Here is a 14,494-nt window from a genome sequence, read left to right as displayed (position 1 = left end):
GGCTGCGTCAGCTTGGCCCATGAGCCAGTTAAATGTGCTCAAAGGGCTGGATCTGGCCTGTGGGCATTATCTTTGACACCCTGGAGTTAGAGCATCAGGCTAGGATCAAGGCTCTGAGCAGTTTAGATTTAACAATGCCAGAGATCTTGGACAGCCGCAGTAACTAAACACTCCAAGTGAAAAGACATCTACTGTTTTCGTTGTAGGTGATGCATACGTGGCAATAAAGTGTACATCGGGGGTCCCCAACCTTTTGGGGCCTGCAGGCACCCCGGGAATTCTGACACAAGGTGATGGTGCACAACCACAAAATGGCTGCCGCAGGAGGCGGAACCAACGACATAACTGTTTAAAAATGGGACACCGTTGGTGGCATGCACAAGACATTTCCTCCTCCTTTCCCTTTCTGGTTTATGGCAACTGACAATTTCCTGTAAATCCAAGGCAACATGTTGTAGTGGTGTAGAGAGCCATATGCTACGACCTGGGTGGCCGTGGGCTCGTCACCCTCTCTCGGCCTCACCTATCTCATAGGGCCGTTTTTGTGAGGATAAAACGGAGGAGAAAGATATCGCGTCTGCCACGTTGAGTGCCCATTGGGGAGAGAAACAGGGTACAAATATCTGAACGAAAGGAAACAGCGGTTCGTGCAAACCAACGAGGTGACGTGGGGAAGGGGACTGTTTGGTCTTGCATTGGAACCCACCCCATCACTATGGGAAAAATAAAGTCTTACTGACTTTGTTGCTGTCCAACTGCCCCAGATGAACAGTTTTCAACATTTTCAGACACAGGATCCAAAGCCACAACACACAATCCACTTGCTGCTGTTTTACCACATACATCTACCACTCTCTCCTTTTTACGGAGGCCAGAGACAAAGGAGAAAAGCTGTTGCATTTGGTTGAGCCTCTTTTCTTTCTCCCAGAATTTCACCTTCACTTTCCCCCAACTGTTTCTTTAAAAACAAACAAACCCCAAACCCGAGAAAAACAACAATTGTGGTGGTGTGACTACTACACCACTCCTTTGCTTAGGATTCATCCCACTTCTGGATCTGAACCTCCCGCCAGTTCTGAAGACCAATGCTTAGTCAATCATTATGTATGAAGGGACATATACCAAAACAATTGGCAATCTTATGCAGAGTTACTCCAGTCTAAGCCCATTGAAATGGATGGGCCTAGACCGCAGCAACTCTCTTTAGGATAGCACTGGAACAGTGCCATCCTAAGTGGAGTCACACCCTTCTAAGCTCATTGATTTCAATGGACTTAACTTTGCTTAGGATGGGCCTGTTCGTCTCAAATGGGTTGATTAAGCTTTTCCTCCCACCTTTATCAATGTCAGCAATAATTGAGCACTTCTGAGTGAACTTTTAGCCGAGAATGGAGGCAGCTGTCTCTCGGGAACAGCCAGTTGGTGAAACCCTCTTTTAAAAGGGTCATCGAGATCACCAAACCGATTAGGAAAGAACTTCCCAATATACCAGTCTTTAAAAAGGCTACTACGTGTTAAAAAGGCATATCAAATGGGGTGGAAACCCCTGCGACTTCAGCATTATACCAATTCGGAAAAATCCGTCTAGCTACCTGGGGTAGCAGAAGATACATACCCAATTTTACCAGGTAGATACACGAGGAGAGGGACAACGGGTGAGTCTTCGTTGCCATAAATTATGAAGCCTAGCTCATGCAATCTTCTTCTGAAGTACCTTGTGTTTTCTCCTAGCCGCTGGACCCTCTGAAGCCCTGAAACAGGAACCATGAAGTCAGTAACTGCAGACACCATCACACCTGCAGCCTTCAGGCAGAACATCCCCACGCGCCTGTCACCCCACAACTGAATTCTTTATGCAGCAAATTGATCTGCAATCACAAAAATAAATGCTCTATGACTTTAGAAGCTACATATAATTGCTGACATATACAGGACTCAGAGAATTCCATGGTATTTGTTATTACTGCCAACAAATAAGATGTCCAGAAAGTCAGAGATCTACTAGGGGTGACAAAGAGCCATGAATATCACACACACCCTTCCCTCCTCAAAGAGAACACATGGTCACTGCTTCTCAATTGCACTCAAACAGGCGCAATAGAAATATTCGACTCTAAGTGCACGCGGGTCACAATAAGCAGGCCCACAATTGACTAACTTGGCAATTTTTCTACTTTGTTTACAGAACTCAGTGTCAGATCTCAGAAGCTAAGCAAGGTCGACCCCCGTTAGTACTTGGATGGGAGACCTCCAAGGAACACCAGGGTCCTGACGCAGAGGCAAGCCAAGGCAAACCACCTCTGTTCACCTCTTGCCTTGAAAACCCTATGGGTTCGCCTGAAGTCAGCTGCGACTTGACAGCACTTCCCGCCACCACCACACTACATAAAGAAAGAAGGTAACGCAACCATTACGATATGAGACTGGGATGTTAGGCTGTTTTCCCGTTCTCTCCATCCTAGTATGACCGGTTTGATGGCAGTCGAATCCCATCAATCGATTGGAGCTATGGTAATCCCTCCTAACCAGGCTTCCGGGTTCAGCCATTCAGTTGAGGCTGATGCAGGGATGGATCTCATGGGAAATTTCCGGCATGAGCAACAGAAGAAGCTCCAAAATCATTCCATGCCGTCTTCTCGCTTTAAGTGAAAGCAACTGTATCCCAACTATCTTTTCCCCACACGCGAAAGCCATAGCACAAGGTACAATCTCGAAAGCAAATAAAATAAAACCAGTCGAATGATCGGTTGTACACTCCATGCTCCATGGCTAAAACAGCATACGGAAAACGCAGGCAAAACGCGCGAAAATGCATGGGGAGCGCAAGGTGACCACTGACGGTAGGGAAAGGCCTGCATAATCAAAAGGAAGCCCCAAAGCAGTCGGCAGGGGGGTGGGGTGTGTGACCGCGGGGAAACAGCTCCGGATAAATGGCTTAAGTCAGCCACACACTTTGTGAACCATCTTCAAGTACTTAAAGGGCTGTCATATAGAGGAGGGTGCCGAGTTGTTCTCTGTTGCCCCGGAAGGTCGGACCAGAACCAACGGGTTGAAATTAAATCAAAAGATTTTCCATCTAGACATTAGGAAGAATTTTCCAACAGTTAGAGCCGTTCCTCAGTGGAACAGGCTTCCTCGGGAGGTGGTAAGCTCTCCTTCCCTGGAGGTTTTTAAGCAGAGGCAATGCTGATTCTATGACATTAGGCAGATCATGAGTGGAAGGGCATCCTGGCCATCTTCTGGGCATGGAGTATGGGTCACTGGGGGTGTGGTGGGGGGAGGTAGTTGTGAACTTCCTGCATTGTGCAGGGTGTTGGACTAGATGACCCTGCTGGTCCCTTCCAACTCTATGATTGTATGGTTCTAGTCCAATGCAAAAAATAGACTCCAAGTTGTTTTTTGTTTTTGAAAGGAATATTAAATCGGGACGCTGCCAACCCCGGCCTCAACAGAAGGTTGAACTCTCTATCAGATCTGACAGCCGCAGAATTTTGTTAAGAACTTCCAACGTAACAAAAAGCCAGTGTTCTCAGAAATGAGGTAAGCCCGCGACAGCGAGCACAAGCGATGGGCTTCAAAGCCGCTCCTGCCCTTCGACAGCTCCCGCCTGGTCTGGGATGATGCAACGGGCAAGGTTTTCTCTTTAATCTTCCGACAGCCAAGGGGTTCCCCCTCCCCCCGCTGGCTTCTTTCTAAAGTTAGTCAGTAAGAGACACAGACACAAAGCACATGTTTGCAAAAAGCTCGCAGGCTGCCTTTGTGTACCACGAAGCGCCGCATCTTGTGGCGTCTCTGATATTTTTAACAGCCCGACTGCACCACCGCACGTCTCTTGACGGAGGCCTCCATCGCTGTCTCCATTACAGTATTCCACTCTCCCCAGAGAAGTTATCCAGGGCACATCCTGCCCCGCCCCACTGAGAATTATCATTATTTTACAACATCTGCGGAGTCCTTTGTAATTAGCACTTCTCTGGCACACCGCTTCCAGCCAGCCTATTTTGCATTTCCTTATATTCCCCCCAAAAAAGAGTAATTACCATTACCCGAAGAAGAGTTGGTTTTTATATGCCGACTTTCTCTACCACTTAAGGAAGAATCAAACCGGCTTACAGTCACCTTCCCTTCCCCTCCCCACAACAGACACCCTGTGAGATAGGTGGGGCTGAGAGAGTGTGACTAGCCCAAGGTCACCCAGCTGGCTTCATGTGTAGGAGTGGGGAAACAAATCCAGTTCACCAGATTAGCATCCGCCGCTCATGTGGAGACGTGGGGAATCAAACCTGGTTCTCTAGATAAAAGTCCACCGCTCCAAACCACTACACCATGCTGGCTCTCCTCATTTGGCAGAGACAGATAGACAGACAGACAGATGTAAGGGAGGGAAATATTGGATGCAGAAGCAGCAACCAGTAAAATGCCACGAAATGGAAGAAGTCTGGGAGGGGGGAATCGAACCCGGTTCTCCAGATCAGAGTCCAGTACTCCAAACCACTGCTCTTAACCACTACACCTCGTTGGCTCTTCCCCATCCCCTCATCCCATTCGGATTGAGAAATGAGACATTTCATCTGAGGACCCTCCGCTGGCCCCAAACTGGAACTGCTGGGGCTGTAAATAGATTTACACGGCTGTAAAGAGATAGCCTTTCAGGGTGACGATGTCTCTGATCCACAGAGGGACAAAATCAATTATTGATTGACCTCGGCGCACGCAGCTGAAGAATTTGGGTAGGAGGTCAGGGAGGGGCGTAGCTTGGAGGTAGAACTTCTCGTGCAGAAGGTCCCAGGTTCAATCCCTGGCATCTCCAGTTAAATAAAAAGGGGTCGGGTAGCAGGTGATGTGAGAGACCTCCAGCTGAGACCATGGAGAGCCGCTGTTGGTCGGAGTGGACAATGATGACCCCCCCAATGGACAGATGGGCTGAGTCAGCAGAAGAGTTGGTTTTTATATGCCGATTTTCTCTACCACTTAAAGAAGAATCAAAGCGGCTTACAATCACCTTCCATTCCCCTCCCCACAACAGACACCCTGCGAGGTGGGGCTGAGAGAGTTGTGACTTGCCCAAGTGGGGAATCAAACCCGGTTCTCCAGATCAGAGTCCACCGCTCCAAACCACTGCTCTTAACCACTACACCACGGTGGCTTCATGTGGGTTCAGGCAGCTTCATGTGTGTTCATCTTCCATGCTTCACCTCAGACAGGCTATCCTGTGCACGGAGGGCATTCAGCCGGTGCAGAATTCCATGCCCTCGTGCAGACTGCCCTTGCTGGGTTGGGCAGACCGCTGTCCTTCTGGATTCTCATCCTCTAGACTTAAAAATTCATGGACCTACTTCACTGTCTGTTTTTTTGAATGTGAGTGCCCTTTTTTTCTTTTTACCCAGCTGTTGAGCAAGCATTCGTCTTCATAAGCCTTTGCAGAGACAGCTTGCCGGGATATGTAAGATTCAAAACTGATAAAAATAAGTATTTCTTCACACAACGCATAGTTAATTTGTGGAACTCCCTGCCTCATGATGTAGTGATGGCTGCCAACTTAGAAGGCTTTAAGAGGTAGTAGACATGTTCAGGGAGGAGAGGGCTGTTCATGGCTACTAGTAAAAATGGATACTAGTCATGATGCATACCTATCCTCTCCAGGATCAGAGGATCATGCCTGTTACATTAGGTGCTGTGGAACACAGCCAGGATTAATGCTGCTGCAGTTGTCTTCTTTGTGGGCTTCCTAGAAGCACCTGGTTGGCCACTGTGTGAACAGACTGCTGGACTCGATGGGCCTTGGTCTGATCCACCAGGGCTGTGCTTATGTTCTTATGTGTGGGACCACCAGGTTCAAACCTCCACAATGCTGTGCATCTCACTATATCTTGGGTTAGTCAGTTTCTCTCAGCCAATCTTCCTCGCAGTGGAGCTGAGAACATGGAGGAGTGAAGAGAGATTTACTCCACGGTGAGTTCCTTGAGAAAGGGTAGGATACAAACAGGATAGGGTACAGCATTTCCCCCACCCCCGAAAAAAATGATATACTCTCCGAAAGTATTTATGACATCATGAATGGCAGACAGCTACTCCCCATCCATGACTACACAGTTTTGCAAAATTCTGTATTTGAAAAATTATAATTTCTCAGATAATTGTGAGTTCAAGCTGCCTTTACTAGCGTTATAGACACATGCAAACTTCAAGACTGTTCACAATCACTCATCTTCAAAACCTTTCCCTGGCAGAAAAGAAGATTTTAAAATGTAGACATTCAGAGTTGATTATATCTCAGTAAACCCACCCCCCGCTCTTTCTCAATTGTGCATTAAAATGTGATAGACCCAGGCTTAATATTCACAGTACTGAGAAGTTTACTAAGTCCCCTGATTTCCTCTAAGGCATTTAAAAATGCCTTGTTATGTCCCCACCAGTTTCTCCTTGAAATCTGTTATAACCAAAAATATTTTTGGAAATACCCTTAAGACTATTGTTTTGCTTGCTTGGGACATCTGAGTTAAGAAAGATTCCCCCGAGGAAGCGAAAGTGAAACGCGTAGGGGCAATTTAATTAATTAAATATCAATTCAATTATTAAATATTAAATTCTTTCCCCTGGCACCAATTGCTGGGTTTTTTGTTTTTGTTTGGTCTTTGTTTTGTTAGTATCGTTTTTATTAGCCATTGGACAGCTTTGTAGTAAGATGCTGTATTTGTGTGTATGTGTGTTTGTTACTCTGGCACAGCTGGTTTTTGTGTAAGACACAACTAAGCTGTTTGTATCTTTGCTAACACTGCAGATTTGTCAATGGAAACTGGGAAAGCCGGAAGATACTGAGATGCCTGGGTGAGCAGGTCTGCATGCAAGAGATATAGCTAAATGCCGGAGTGTCTTGTTCCGTTTCCATTCATTCAGCAAAACACTGATTGCCCTGGACAAAGGTTCAGTTTCTGTGTGAAGAGCTCCCAGCTGGAAAGAATTCTTCTCGGGCAAGTATGTTGGGCCAGTTCATTTACCCAACAGCCCTCTTAGATCAATACCCCCTGGCTGAGAATCTCTCACCTACACAGCACCTCCAGGTACTATCTGGAGATCTCCCACTATTACAACTGATCTCCAGCCCACAGAGATCAGTTCCCCTGGAGAAAATGGCCGCTTTGGCACTTGGACTCTATGGCATTGAAGTCCCTCCCCTCCCCAAGCCCTGCCTTCCTCAGGCTCCATCCTAAAAACCTCCCGCCGGTGGTGAAGAGGGACCTGGCAACCCTACCCCCCCCCCGTTTTAAATATAGAATTTTACTACATGGTGGCGGCGGCAGCGTGTACGGAGCACATCTGGCCATAAATTATGCCATAAGTAATAGTCCCTGGGACATCCTACAGCCACGTTCCACATGACAATCACAGCAGTAGTGGTAGATCACGATGGGTAGCCGTGTGTGTCTGTCTGTAGCAGTAGAAAAGAGCAACAGTCCAGGAGCACCTTAAAGACTAACAAAATTCCTGGCAGGGGATGAGCTTTCGTGAGCCACGGCTCACAGCTGTATCTGAAGAAGTGAGCTGTGACTCATGAAAGCTCATACCCTGCCAGAAATTTTGTTAGTCTTTAAGGTGCTGCTGTCTCTTTTCTATAGCTCTTCCGGTGTTCTTACGTTCTTAACATCAGGGGAAGGCCTCGGCCACTACGCCTTGTAGATGGACCTCCAGAGGAACTGGCCGGCCACTGTGTGAGACAGGATGCTGGACTAGATAGACCATTGGTCTGACCCAGCAGGGCTCTTCTTTTGTTCTTCTGTTTTGCTTTTGACGCGTACTTTGGTACCAGGGGTGTCAGGTGTTTCAAGAAGAAGAGGAAGAGTTGCTTTTTATATGCCGACTTTCTCTACCACTTAAGGCAGAATCAAACTGGCTTACAATCACCTTCCCTTCCCCTCCCCACAACAGACACCCTGTGAGGTAGGTGGGGCTGAGAAAGCTGTGACTAGCCCAAGGTCACCCAGCTGGATTCATGCAGAGGAGTGGTGAATCAAATCCAGTTCTCCAGATTAGAGTCCGTCATTCATGTGGAGGAATGGGGAATCAAACCCGATTCTCCAGATTAGAGTCCACCACTCCAAACCACTGCTCTTAACTACTATACCACGCTGGCTCTCAGGTTCTACGTTTCAAGGTACCTAGGCAGCTGGTTATTAGCGGGTGTAGTGATTAAGAGCGTTGGGATCTAAAGAACCCCACTCCTCCACATGAGCGGCGGACGCTAATCTGGTGAACTGGATTTGTTTCCCCACTCCTACACATGAGTGGCGGAGGCTAATCTGGTGAACTGGATTTGTTTCCCCACTCCTACACATGAAGCCAGCTGGGTGACGGTGGGCTAGTCACAGCTCTCTCAGCCTCACCTACCCCACAGGGTTTCTGTTGAGGGGAAGGGAAGGTGACTGTAAGCCAGTTTGATTCTTCCTTAAATGGTAGAGAAAGTCGGCATATAAAAACCAACTCCTCTTCTTATTCTGAAGCATCAAAAGGTAACAGGTTCTTTCAATACACATTTTCTTCTTTCACGCCGAAAGTTTCTGCCTGCATCACACACAGTGTTCTCACCCTAGCAGCGAGAAGGGCTGCACAGTTGAGATTTCCTCCAGAGGAAAAAGCACGGGAGGTCCCTGTGGTGTCTTTGTAAACTTGTTTTTTTTTACAAGCATCATTTAAGTGGAGGGCAACAGACCAGCTACTTTGCAGACTGTCTTTAGCGATGGCCGATGTCCCCTGAGCACTCCGCTTTTCATCCCGCTCGTAGCTCAACAGAGGGGTAAAAGCCTCTGTCTCCCAAACTGTCGACTGCAGTTTCTCGTGCGTGATTGGCTAATCCTCCCTCCCGGACCCCAGGCTCGCTGCTGCCTTACAAACCTTCACAGCCATTAGTGACTTGCTGTACCTGTAAAATGCCTGTCGGCTACCACGGTCCTCGCAGCAGTTGACAATTAAAACAAAAACACAGAGACGCACACAATTCAAGCCTAAAAATAAATCTAACCACCAACAGACGAAACATCTCACCCGACAGAACGTGCTTCACTTCAGGCAGAGCCTTGAAGCAAAAAGGAACCTGATTACTCCCGCTGCTGAAGGCCAGGAGCCAACGCGGAGAGGGAACGCAGCTGCCCCATCAGAGGTTTGGCAAGGGCAGGAGTTGCCCAAATGGCAGCAGGAGCTGGGCTCCGCCGGAAGGTGAAAGGTGCCTGCCAGCTCCTTTCCTGGCGCCCACCCAAGTGGGGCCAGATGGGGCACTTGCCCATCGTGGCTTCGGATTGCCCACCAGAGATCCGATTGGCAGGTTAAAATAATGTTTCAGCGGCAGCTGCCACCACAGGGTTGGTTTTACTCTATTTTACTCCTCTTTCCCAGTGTATTTTTTTAAAAAAATATTCCTTTCTCCCCTGCACTTGGGTTTCCTCTGTGTGTGTGAAGAAGAAGAGTTGGTTTTTATATGCTGACTTTCTCTACCATTTAAGAGAGGCTCAAACCGGCTTACAATCACCTTCCTGCCCCCTCCCCACAACAGACACCTGGTGAGGTAGGTGGGGCTGAGAGAGCTGTGACTAGCCCCAGGTCACCCAGCTGGCTTCATGTGGAGGAACGGGGAAACCAACCCGGTTCAACAGATTAGCCTCCGCTGCTCATGTGGAGGAGTGGGGAATCAAACCCAGTTCTCCAGATCAGAGTCCATCACTCCAAACTGCCGCTCTTAACCACTACATCATGCTGGCTCTCACATGAAGCTGCCTTATACTGAAGGAGACCCTCGGTCCATCAAAGTCAGTGGCTCTCCAGGGTCTCAGGCAGGGGGTCTTTCACATGACCTACTTGCCTAGTCCCTTTAACTGGAGATGCCAGGGATTGAACCTGGGACCTTCTGCATGCCAAGCAGATGCTTGACAAACTGAGCCATGGCCCCTCCCCAATAGGTGGCTGATCCTCTTGTTACAGCTCCATGAAGTATAATTCTAGCGACTGCCATCTGGAACAGTTTTAGGCCAAAGCTTGGATAATCCCATCACAGGTAACTTAGGCAGCAAGTGTACTCCGCCATCCAAACCACTTCACCCCTCCTCTCCCAAAACTTGAAACGGGACCCCCAGCTGGGGTTGCTGGCACCAGTTTAAAAGAATGCCTTACAGGTGTTTTTAAAGTCTACGCCAAACACCAACACACCGACCCAGAAGTATAGTGTCCAGATCACGTGAAGTGATGGTATTGCTTTCCTTTGCTCTGGTTAGACCTCACCTAGAGTGTTGTGTTCAGTTTTGGGCACCACAATTTAAGAAGGATGTAGACAAGCTGGAACGTGTCCAAAGGAGGGCAATGAAGATGGTGAGTGGTCTGGAGATCGTCCTATGAGGAAAGGTTGAAGGAGCTGGGTATGTTTAGCCTGAAGAGGAGAAGACTGAGAGGGGATATGATAACCATCTTCAAGTACTTGAAAGGCTGTCATAGAGAGGATGGTGCAAAGTTGTTTTCTGTTGCCCCAGAAGGTCGGACCAGAACCAAAGGGTTGAAATTAAATCTAAAGAGTTTCCATCTAGGCATTAGGAAGAATTTTCTGAGAGTGAGAGCAGTTCCTCAGTGGAACAGGCTTCCTCTGGAGGTGGTGAGCTCTCCTTCCCTGGAGGTTTTCAAGCGGAGGCTAGATGGCCATCTGTCAGCAATGCTGATTTGATGACCTCAGGCAGACCATGAAAGGGAGGGCACCTTGGCCATCTTCTGGGCATGGAGTAGGGGTCACTGGGGTGTGTGGCGGGGAGGTAGTTGGGAATTTCCTGCATTGTGCAGGGGGTTGGACTAGATGACCCTGGTGGTCCCTTCCAACTCTATGATTCTATGATACAGCTGTGAGTGGGTGTGAAAGAATTCCGTAGAGCAAGATCAAGTTCTTCGGACGTGACGTGCCGCAATCCTTGTTCGTTTGCGGTAGGTAAGCGCTAAGGAGCACAGCTGGAAAGAAGAACGGTTTCGAGTAGGTGACTGAGAGGGTGGAAACCGAGCTCTGCCGCTTGCCTTTCATTTCTGATGTTATGTTTTGCAGTCCAAAGACCACACAATTGCCTGTCTGCCTTCCGCCCCACCCCCCCGCTCACGCATCTACCCACCGCTGAGCTATTTTAACACACAAGAACAGATATTATGGCGACAGGTTCTCTGGGGAAAAAACCTCCAGGCTGGTACACAATTACAGGCTCCCAGTGTGACGCGGCTCCTTGACGTCATTTCAAGGCAGCTCTCCGGGGACATGAGATTGGGCACAAACGCTTAGAACATCTTGCATGAAACCGGTGTTACGAACCTGAGTTGGAATACTTGTTTTTTTGTTAAGTCTTCTCTCTGTTGTGTGCTGGCATGAAACCAGTACTACAGAAGATCTTTCCAGACAGCCATATGGGAGGGGCCTTGGCTCAGTGGCAGAGCCTCTGCTTGGCATGTAGAAGGTCCCAGGTTCAATCCCCGGCATCTCCAGTTAAAGGGACCAGGCAAGTAGGTGATGTGAAGGACCTCTGCCTGAGACCCTGGAGAGCCACTGCCGGTCTGAGTAGACAATACTGTGCATGGGCAACAAATATAATTCTAAATTTTGCATTATTGAGAGTACCGAAAGGAAGAGCAAAGAACACACCCTGGGGCTGGGGAGGTCTTATTGCAGAAAAGATCCCCAGTGTATAAATGGTACCTGCTACAGCGGTAAGAACAGCACACTACCCCAACTGAGGAATAGAGGGTGCTGAAGCGCTATGCTTTGAGTCTTGGTCGCTAGTGAACACGGACGGACAACCCAGGAAACAGGGTGGATTTGATTCAAATCAAATCGATTTAAATCACAATTTTAATCACTAGTCAGTAAAACTAGATTTTCACGAATTGAATCACTAGTCAGGAAGGGGATATTTAAACCACGGTTTTCTACTTGAACAGCACTTATCATGATGTTGTTTCCTTCGGGTCCACGGCCTTTGCATTTCTTTGTTGCAGCGTTTACGTTTTGCACGCATGCCCGCCTTACCCATAGGTAGAGGAACTTCATTAAAATATTCCCAAACTGGGTCTCTTTTACAGCCTGCTGCCATTATAGGTTTTCTCCTCCAGGGAGAGAATAATATGATCAACCTCAGGCTATACACACAAAGATCCCAAGACTTGTGGGGAATTCCACTCAAAACTCTGCAGCTCTCTCCCTAGGCAGACTAGTCTGTCTTCCTCTGTCACCATCTTCCTCCAGCAGGTGAAAACTTTTTTTTGTTCTGTGTGGCATTTTCTCAGTGATTAATTCTTCCTGCCCAGTGTTTAATTGTTGTTTTGTGCTTTTGTATGTTTTTAAATTGCTTTCATGATGTTTTTGTTGTTGGTTTTAAGTAGGGTTGCCTGGTCCTTCTTTGCCACCAGCGGGAGGTTTTTGGAGTGGAGCCTGAGGAGGGTGGGGTTTGGGGAGGGGAGGGACTTCAATGCCCTAGAGTCCAATTGCCAAAGCGGCCACTTTCTCCAGGTGAACTGATCTCTGTTGGCTGGAGATCAGTTGTAATAGCAGGAGATCTCCAGCTAGTACCTGGAGGTTGGTTGGTTGGAAGAAGAAAATACCTATGCTGGAAATAGTAGAAACTGTAATAAATGGCAGCACGTGGCTTTAAAGATAATAATATGAAATATACCAACTTGAAAAAGAAAACAATATTATAGAATATAATAATTCTATTTGAAAAATCCAAAACACAACATATATTCATAAACACTGTGTTGAAAGCCACACAGGTTTCTGTGTGGCTTTCAACACAGTGTTTATGAATATATGTTGTGTTTTGGATTTTTCAAAAATTAGAATTATTATATTCTATAATATTGTTTTCTTTTTCAAGTTGGTATATTTCATATTATTATCTTTAAAGCCACGTGCTGCCATTTATTACAGTACCTGGAGGTTGCCAAGCCTAGTTTTAAGGTGTGATTTTTATTATACATGTTTTAATTTGTTAGCCGTCTCAGTGGCCCTTATGAGGGCAGAAAGGCAGGGCAGTTGAGTTGGCAGGGAGGATTTCACACCCATGCTCTGTATCTTCTGAAGTTCTTGACAATGTGCCAGATGCCCACGCACATATGTGCTACAGTACAGTACTACAGATTGAATCGGCTGCCGTTACAGGGAATTCCCCCCCTTCCGTGCTCTTTATGTCCGCACAGACGTCTCGCAACCCTTCAGCGCTGCATCCTAGAACCAATTCCAATGTTGTCAATCAGAGCGCTAACTCCAAATGGCGCTGCTGAGGAAATGCACAGATTTTAATATTTACACTCCTCTCTCTGGCCTGGAGAGGGAAGGACGGTGCAACAATGCCCTCCATTGGCAAGAACGTTTATAAAACCATTCCAGAGTATTCTCATTTTACAACGGAGCAATGGTATTTTAAGAAACCAGAATAAGTACATATATGAACACATGAAGCTGTCTTATACTGAATCAGACCCTCGGCCCATCAAAGTCAGTATTGTCTACTCTGACCGGCAGAGGCTCTCCAGGGTCTCAGGCAGAAGGTCTTTCACATCAACTACCTGCCTAGAAGAAGAAGAGTTGGTTTTTATATGCTGACGTTCTCTACCACTTAAGGGAGACTCAAACTGGCTTATAATCGCCTTCCCTTCCCCTCCCCACAACAGACACCTTGTGAGGTAGGTGGGGTTGAGAGAGCTCTAACAGAGTTGTAACTTGCCCAAGGTCACCCAGCTGGCTTCATGTGTAGGAGTGGGGAAACAAATTCAGTTCACCAGATTAGCCTCCGCTGCTCAAGTGTAGGAGTGGGGAATCAAACCTGCTTCTCCAGATCAGAGTCCACCGCTCCCTTTAACTGGAGATGCCGGGGATTGAACCTTAGACCTTCTGCATGCCAAGCAGATGCTCTACCACTGAGCCACGGGCCCTCCCCTAGTAGTGGCGGACTCTAATCTGCCATTCCCCACTCCTCCACATGAAGCCTTCTGGGTGACCTTGGGCCAGTCACAGTTCTCTGTGAACTCTCTCAGCCCCACCTTAATGGCACAGAAAATCGGGGTATAAAAACCAACCAACTCTTCTTCTTCTACTCTTCATTCGGTGGGTTGTGAGCCTTTGATGTGTCACATAGACCCACCTGCTGGGTTATGTGATCTGCTGATTTTTTTTTTTTTGCTGCTTTCTGGAAGGCCAGGGCTTTTTTAGCCTTTGCCCCAGCCTGGTGGAACACACTGTCTTCCCCCTCCCTCACCGCTTTATAGAATCCTAGAGCTGGAAGGGGCCATAGAGGCCATCTAGTCCAACTCCCTGCTTAATGCAAGATCAGCCTAGAGCATCCCTGACAAGTGTTTGTCCAGCCTCTGCTTAAAGTCTGCCAGTGAGGGGGAGCTCACCACCTCCCTTGACAGCTCATTCCATTGCTGAAATACTCTCAATGTGAAAAAATGGCTCCTAATATTCAGCCAGTACCTTTCCACCCATAAT

General features: G+C 47.6%; 1 protein-coding gene across 1 annotated transcript in view; it reads right to left on the bottom strand.

Annotated features, from left to right (window-relative positions):
* The window catches only part of SPTLC3 (serine palmitoyltransferase long chain base subunit 3), a 73,310-nt gene that overhangs the window by 2,417 nt on the left and 56,399 nt on the right, over nt 1-14,494 (bottom strand). The window contains exon 10 of the mRNA XM_056856353.1: nt 1,616-1,751. Coding sequence (XP_056712331.1) covers nt 1,616-1,751 — 136 coding nt within the window. The remainder of the gene's footprint in view (nt 1-1,615; nt 1,752-14,494) is intronic.

The sequence above is a fragment of the Euleptes europaea genome, chromosome 10 (genome assembly GCF_029931775.1).
Source record: "Euleptes europaea isolate rEulEur1 chromosome 10, rEulEur1.hap1, whole genome shotgun sequence".
Classification (NCBI taxonomy): domain Eukaryota; kingdom Metazoa; phylum Chordata; class Lepidosauria; order Squamata; family Sphaerodactylidae; genus Euleptes; species Euleptes europaea.
Note: the sequence above shows the minus strand (reverse complement) of the source record. Positions and strands in the feature narration are given on the sequence as shown.